This window comes from Morus notabilis, unplaced genomic scaffold, assembly GCF_000414095.1.
Source record: "Morus notabilis unplaced genomic scaffold, ASM41409v2 Scaffold20, whole genome shotgun sequence".
NCBI lineage: Eukaryota > Viridiplantae > Streptophyta > Magnoliopsida > Rosales > Moraceae > Morus > Morus notabilis.
The window spans coordinates 208299-216252 of NW_010362037.1; the positions used below are offsets into that span (position 1 = coordinate 208299).

Genomic DNA, 7954 nt, shown 5'->3' on the forward strand with positions numbered 1-7954 from the left:
ATAAACAAAAAATATCAGAGACAAATAAAACTAATCGTAGCAACCAAAAGTATCCAAGCTTACATGGTCGGGTATCGTACTCTCAGTATCGCAATAAGAAGGTTAGTACTTATTTTTTGACTTAATTATCGTATTTATATGTTTGTGATGATTGTTCTGGGTGGCACATCTTGTAGCTATGGTGGGCCGAAATCTTTTAAAATTATTTTTTTACAGGTTTTGATTTTTAGATCATATGAAAAATAAGTCGTTATCCTGCCGAAATTTAGTTAGAATTTAAGAATTTTAACAAATGTAATTTATTTGATAGTTCAGTACGGAGACCCAAGAGCCGATGTTTGCCATAGACAATTGGGCGTACATGCATCTTCGCGGGACCTCGTGGGTTAATCCCCAAGCGGAACAGACTTTTGTAAGTATTTTAACTTTTCATATTAAATTTTTTTACACTGAAATAGTGGTTTTATAAGACGTAAAAACAATTATAATGTCTTATATTATGTAGAACACCTGGAGGAGGAGAGACAAACGTAGAGAACATAGTCTACTTCAAGCTCAACTAGACCCGCCTTTGACGAGCATGGGGTTTTGGAGCAAGTTCTTGGCATGCGTAGAGGACATAAGATAGGAGTGGGTCCGACGCTCTCCCAAAAGCATTACTCCAGGGCTTCTCTTTCATCTGCTAGTTCATACTCGGATGCAACATCATCGGCTCAACCTGACCCACGTGTGAGTCGTTATTTAAAGAAATTGTACCAGAAACAAGTTAAGATTTATAACAATCAAGTGAAGGTGTTAGAGTTGATGGCTAAATTGCAGCTAAACATCCAATTACCTACGATTGATCATCCGGAACCAGTTGACCTAGATGTTCTTCTACATCCTTCAGATGATGACAGTCCTGATGATGATTCAGCTGTTGGCGATGCTGCAAACTTAGACAATTAGTTCCGTTATATGTACTATTTTATTTTTCACTTTATTTAGACTTTTATATTTTTTTAAACATTATATATGTACTTCATGTATTCATAATATATTTTATAAATTTAGTTAGATTTACTGTTTTTAATATTAATTTATATTTCACTTTTAACGTATCTTAATAAATTATATTCAGCATGTCACATAATTATTTTTAATTAAAATTATTAAAAATTAATTAATTTCCATTTTTTAAAAATTATAAAAAAAATTTATTTCGGTTTTTTGCGACGACTTTTTTAGATTTGTCGTCGCAAAAAAATGAGGTTATTTGCGACGACAATTTGAAATGTCGTCGCAAAAAATTATAATATCACGAGAATTTTGCAACGGCGTATTAGTGACGCTTGTCGTTGCAAAAACATTATGTCATCGCAAATACGTTTGCGACGACATTATGTCATCGCAAAAAAAGTTTTTGCGACTAATTAGTTGCAACGACAAATCTGCGACGACATGCGGGTTTTTACGATGAATTTTTGTCGTCGCAAAAACACCTTTTTCTTGTAGTGTTAACGATGTGTAACACAATTATGATTAATAACATCAAAAGGGAAGAATTTTTAATTTCTAAGTATCCTGAATGATCTCCCTGGTATATACCATATGTAAGACTCTTTGATTCCCTACAATTCTACTAACTTAATGATCAAGGTGTGCAAAACTGGCCCAACACATTTCAAGAGCCTAACTTGACCAAAAAGGTTAATCTATTAAGTTTTCAGTTCTTCTGTGTATATAAATCACTTCAAATTCTCATCAACTTTCCATGTGGGATAACACACACATGTAATTTTCTCAGCAATCTCCCCCCATGTGTGTGTTCACTGAGCTCCCTATCGAATTGAAGTTTTAAGTAGCCGGCACATCCAAGCATCACACTCCAAACGAGAGCCAACTTAAGCATGGGAAAGAGAGCCGAAACCATGCACCAAATACTCCACCATCCGCGCACCTGTGGGAACACCAACTCTCCATGGGAGGCAACGTGGGAATGGTAACCGAGTGTGATCGCTTGACCCATACGAATCATTGGCTCTGATACCACTTGTTAGGGAGACACCACATACGAAACTGACCCAACACACTTCAGGAGCCCAACTTGACCCAAAATGTTAACCTATTAGGTCTTGGGTCTTTTTGTATATATAAACCACTTCACATTTTTATCAACTTTTCATGTGAGATAACACACGTACTTTTCTCAACACAAAGAAATAAGGAAAGTAGCACACATGTCACATTTAAGCACATAAACGTAATAAATAAATTTTTTAAAAAAGTATAGAAAGCTCTCTAGCTCAATAAAGTTTTAGGATTCACTGACCTTAAGCACTTTCAGCTAAATATTTTAAACTCCAACCGGTGAAAATATACTTAAATTTAATATTCCATGTTGGTTTCAAGTTCAAACCAATAATTTACCTTAATTACAACATTAATGCTAAGTACTATTTTTAAGTAACAAGGATAGCGAGACAAGTAGACAGCTTTTGCTGTGGGGGCAACTACCTCCCACCAATAAAATCTAATACGTGTGGAGAAAGAATAGAAGATCATTAATTATAATGCAAGGTGCGTTGGTTTGAATTGTTAAAACATCAAAACATGACTTCTTCATTTTGAAGCCGTGTTGATTTATTATATATTGCTAGGGCAAATTAAGCGGACGCATGGACAACACTTCCATTAGTTAGTGATTGTGAAAGTACACAATGTGTAATTTAATCAAGTCTATTTTCAGATCATACATTTTATAGTATAATGAAGTCTTCTCACTATGAAATATATACAATTGGAAAAGAAGTAACATAAAAGGAATGCGAATGTGGTTGTTTATCTTTTAATTCTTCTAAGTTGTGACCAATTGGCGGGGATCTAAGGATCAGGAAAAAATGACTTCCACATTGAGGACATGAAAATACATATTATGGTCCCGTCTCAACTTTATTTGGAAGAGAATTTGGAACTATATATATATATATATATATATATATATGTGTGTGTGTGCTAAATTAGATCGGTTAATTTGTCATGTTTTGAACGCGTGCATTATATAACTATAGCAAAATTTTAATTGGATAATGGTGACTAAGAAAAGTACTACTCTCAATTTCTTCTGTTTAAATTCATGATATATATGTATATTTTGTACGAAGAATATTAAACCAATTCGAGTGGAGTGTGACTAGAGAGAGAGAAAGAGAGAAGGGGGGGAGAGAGAGAGAGGAAATGTGGAAATCTATATCATTTTGATGGCATGGATGAAGCTAAAGACTGGGGCCCAATTCACCTCTCTAAGTGTTGCTTGAGGCAAAGTTGCGGGAATGAGTACTTTTATTTTTCATTGTTTTTTCTCACCAACCACTAAAGAGTTTTGTGTTTGTTTGTACTCTTATGTCAATGAAAAACTCTAAAGAAGGAAGCTTTTTTCAAGTGCACAAGTTTTCAAAAAAATTTGATTATTCTTGCACACTCTTCTTTTTTCTTTCTCCCCCAAATCAAACCCAAATCGTCAAAGAATTCATGCCACAGAAGAAAACAAAAACAATAAAAGAATTAATAATCCCCTATCCAATCAAATTAGCACCCTATCGTATACATCCCCTATACTTATATTCCTCTCTCATGTTTCCATTAAGATCTATCTTCATTTCCCATGCCTGAACCATATAGGGTCAATGATATATGAGCACACCCACTAACTAGAAATTCTAACAACCGAACCTTCCATTTTGGGATGGCCATGGGTTTTATAATTGGAAGCCTAAAACACCGACCTTGTGGTTTTAGTAGTACTTTATATATATATAGATATATTTAGCCCCAACAATTTGCCCCCAAAAAAGGTACCCTTTGGGAGTTGCCATCTGCATCTACTTGACCATTTTAAGGCGATTTCTTGAGAGTGGTACTAGCTATAATTGTGGGGAAACCCCAGAAAATTAATGCATTAGGTTCTTGCTTAATTGGCATGCATTAATATTCTCCTTTTTGTGCCTACACGTAAGCCCCTGTGTAACCCACAAGACTCTCCATAATTGCCCAACTGAAAGAACCCACATATCTTGTTTGAATTGAAGCTATTGGTTTATCAATTTTCTAAGCAAACTCTCTCTCTCCTCTCTCTCTCTCTCTCTCAGCTACTTCTTTTTGGATGGCAACCAACCTATTAGACCTTAGATGAGTTATTTGCTCTCTTAATTATAGGAGACAATGAAAGACTATGGTGTTTGACTTGAACACTGGGATTTTCTGTCAGATCCTCCAATCAAAAACTGTTTGGGTTTCAATTTGTGGGGGAGATTGGTCTGCATGTGATTGGTCCCACATTCAATCACCTCTCTTAGTCAAGATTTGTGAGGTGAAAAGAAGCCACCAACAAACTTATTCTACATCAAATGAGGGGTTAGTTGGAATAATTCTTGAAGATTTGAATACTTCTCTCTAGATGATATTTCACCTTCCAACACATAAATCTAGAATATTCCCCCTATAACAATTCTTGCCGTTCTAAAGCAAAACAATGGAAATTTTTTCAAGAATGCTTTAAGAAAGAATGAACCATTTTTATGTGAAAGTTAGCTGATCAACCAAATGTTATATAACTATCATAAGGGTGCCTACTATATATGTTGATCAATTTGGCTAAATGCAATGTTGGAAATATAGCCATAAGTATAATACATATATATATGTAATATTATTGTTGACTTAGATCATTAATGTTAATTCCCTAGTTATAAGTGTCGGTTAATTTGAACCGTATACAAAATTGTCCTTTTCCTAAGGTTGAACGACATCTACGTACGTTGCCCCAAACAACTGCAACTGACAACGCATTGTGCTCTCGTATTTGAGACTAAAAAGAAGAGTGCAAAGAAATAAATTACAAAAGGGGAGAAATACAACTAAATTGAAAAATATTGCAAGTAAATCCATAGAAAATATATTCCGTTGAGAAGTATGAATTTGTCGTATTTGGTTTCAAGTCTTTTTTTTTTTTTTTTTTTTTCCCGCTGAAAACAAGTCAAGTTAATTAATTAGTACTAGTACTATGCGTCTTGCACCAGGTGAAACTGCAAAAAGTAATAATTTACGTCCGTACAGATCAAGAAATTACTTTCAAAATCTCCTCTCGGCCTTCACTTAGTGCTATATCTTACTTATAATTCTCATATGAACCCTATTATATATACACTATATATATCGCGTGCATATGTACATATATTATACACAAAACCTTTTTTGTTTTTTGATAATTGCATAAGTGTTGAGATTAATCTTTGTGTAATCCATGCCTGCAACTGCAATATGTAATTAGACAACATGATCGCTTTTAGCTGACCAATTAAATGAGATTTAATATTTATTTACGAATTATTATTTTAATTAAACGTAATGGTAGTACTTTTACAACCCTTCAAGAGCTCCCTTCCCAAGCCATTAATTAGTTAATAAATTTGGATCTGCATAACCCCACTGTATCCCAAATATGTGCATAAAATATGTCAATCAGTTGAGGTAAAGTAACCCTGTTTAGATCAAACATGATTCAATTTTAATGCAAAGGTTTATTTCCTTTTCAAGGACACATATAAGTGGTTAATGTCTACATTATGTTACGTAATTAAACATATATAGCTAGACACAATGCACAAATATAATGAATGTTGCATATATATATATATATATAAACCCTAAGCTTTTGTTTTCTTTCAAGTCCTTTAATTATCTATGGAAAGGTTAAGCACTATGGCTGGCAGATTCTTTTGATTTTAAAGAAAACGTCAAAAGAAAATGAGGAAGTATTAATGTATTCTTAGGTGATAGTGTTTTGTCGGGCTCGATATGTACATATAATATCCTGAATCCTCAAATCATCATTTGGTTTGTGAAAAGAAGAGCGACAATACACCAATGAAAATTATTATCAAAATTTTCTTCTTTTTTTTTTATATTTTTTTTTCGTCATTTTCACATTTTTAACCTAATATTTTCTGAAGGTAAAACTTTGATGCCAATATTCTTCACTTTCTCACCCGTTTAATTCGTAGATTTGAATTGAAAATTTGAATATAAATTCAAAATTTTAAAGAAAACACTGTAGTAAAAAGATTTGAACTGTGTTAATTTGAAGCATGAGAAAAGTAAATTTAAAAGATTGAGTAGCACTATATAATATATATAAATATACACACACACACAGAGGAGGCCCTCACTAAAATTCTAGGGTCAAGTTTCAAATTTGGTATAGGCGCATACATTTTTATGACTCCATTCAAGTTATTGGATAAAAAATTTCCACGACCAAAAGTTTATTTATATTCTTAAATAATTTGCCAAACTTTTCCTGCATCTTTACTGCTGTATTTATGGACATTTGCACCACTATAGTTTAACCTGTAGAGTGAAAACAATAGTGAAAAACAATGTTGATATGATGTGCAATTAATATTTTGCGCCAAGTGAAATTACTTCCTTAAAAAAATTAATAAATTAATTTGGAAAATGTACAACGATCCGACTAGCAAAATAAACATCAGCAATTCCCAGCCGAATTTAACTGAGCCAAAGTTCATCAACCAGCCAGCCTAATAAACCAGTGTTAAAACTAACCATTTCTGAAAGCCAAGCCAACCAAGCCAAGCCGCGAAGCTCAGCCGATAATCGAGCCGATCGAGTTCTGAACGTCAGCCACATGTAAGTGCAACTCTCTCCTGTTTTCCTCTTTGTTTTTGCTGGGAAGTGGGAAACCTCAAAATAAGCCACATATTATAACTTACAATTGTTTGTAATTGTGCCCAAGCCAACCCATGTTCGCAACTATGCAATTTTGGACAACCAAATTTTCTCAAGCCGAGCCGAGCTAATTTCAAGGTGCAGCAGGCGCGAGGCTAAGATGCAAGTCCAAGCCCAATGAGTCATCGAAACTGGGCCCACCGTTCCCCTTCGAGAACCTACTCAACGACGGTCCATCAACCACCCTAGAATGGGCCCGGCCTTGTTGCACCTGAGAGCCCATCGTCAATGCCGAATGATGATTATGATTATAATCTCCTACGTTGCCACTATACGAAAACCCCCCTGCACCCGCACCACCGGACCTCCCTCCTCCGCCGCCGCTTACTCCCGCTGACGCAGGCGGAAACACGCAGCCGTGCGAAACGTGGAAAGGCGGCGCCGCCCTCGGGACGTAGACCCAAGAGGGAGACGCCGGAGCTGCCGCCGGAACCACCACGGATCCGGCCGGAGCGAGGAGGTGCGGCGGCGGCGCGAAAGCAGAGATTATAGGGTTCCTCGCGTACGAAACGGCGGCGTTTCGGCTGGCCTGGAGCTGGGCCCGCTTCAGCTGCTGTCTCTCCTTCTTGTGGGCGTTTTGGTGGCCTCCTAGGGCTTGGGAGTTGGCGAATTCTCGACAGCAGTATTGACACTCGTACTTCCGGTCTCCGGCGCCGGCAAAGCCGCCGGATTCCGGCGACCCAGACGGCGTCGTTTTGGCGGAGTCCACGACGGTGGGCTGGTCGTCGTCTTCTTGGACGCTGAAGCCGAAGAGTTTTAAGCGTGTGGTACTAGGATTATTTGTGCTTGTGTTATTGTTATTGTAAGCTTTGGTCGTTTGGTAATTATCTAGCTCTTCCATGTTAGAGAAAGAGAGAGAAGAGGGTAGAGAGAGAGAGAGAGAGAATTGGAGAGAAAAGTGAGAAGAGAGAAATAAATAGTGGGTGTTGTTTGTATGGGTTGTGTTGTTAATGCAAGGAAGTTGTTGCATGTGTTGGGGGGTATTTATACAGGTTTAGTTAATAAAAGGTCTTTCTTTACTCTTTTGTCTTTGCATAGGTATGTAATATGAATATATATAGTTAGAGAGAGAAAGAGAGGAGAGAGAAAGAGAGATGGTTGCGGACATCCCAAGGAGGAAGAAAGTGAGTGTTGTAAAAATATGGGAACAAGACCCGAGAACACACTC

General features: G+C 36.4%; 1 protein-coding gene across 2 annotated transcripts; it reads right to left on the reverse strand.

The window, feature by feature from the left end:
- Positions 1-6335: 6335 nt before the first annotated feature.
- On the reverse strand, positions 6336-7748 carry LOC21398541 (zinc finger protein GIS3). 2 transcript variants are annotated; one of them, XR_002902443.1, is made up of 2 exons: positions 6604-7748; positions 6336-6387 (listed from the first exon to the last, which is right to left on the reverse strand). XR_002902443.1 is itself a non-coding variant. In XM_010100954.2 (1 exon), exon 1 carries the CDS (start codon positions 7625-7627, stop codon positions 6860-6862), a length of 768 nt encoding a protein of 255 aa, XP_010099256.1. In that variant the 5' UTR covers positions 7628-7748; the 3' UTR covers positions 6463-6859. The 2 variants fall into 2 exon arrangements, 1 of the variants encoding a protein (XP_010099256.1); XM_010100954.2 differs by lacking the exon at positions 6336-6387 and having other exon boundaries at positions 6463-7748.
- Positions 7749-7954: the final 206 nt, after the last annotated feature.

Bases quoted from the DNA above. Each gene is read 5' to 3' on its own strand.
- LOC21398541 (XM_010100954.2), bottom strand. From the start codon at position 7,627: ATGGAAGAGCTAGATAATTACCAAACGACCAAAGCTTACAATAACAAT.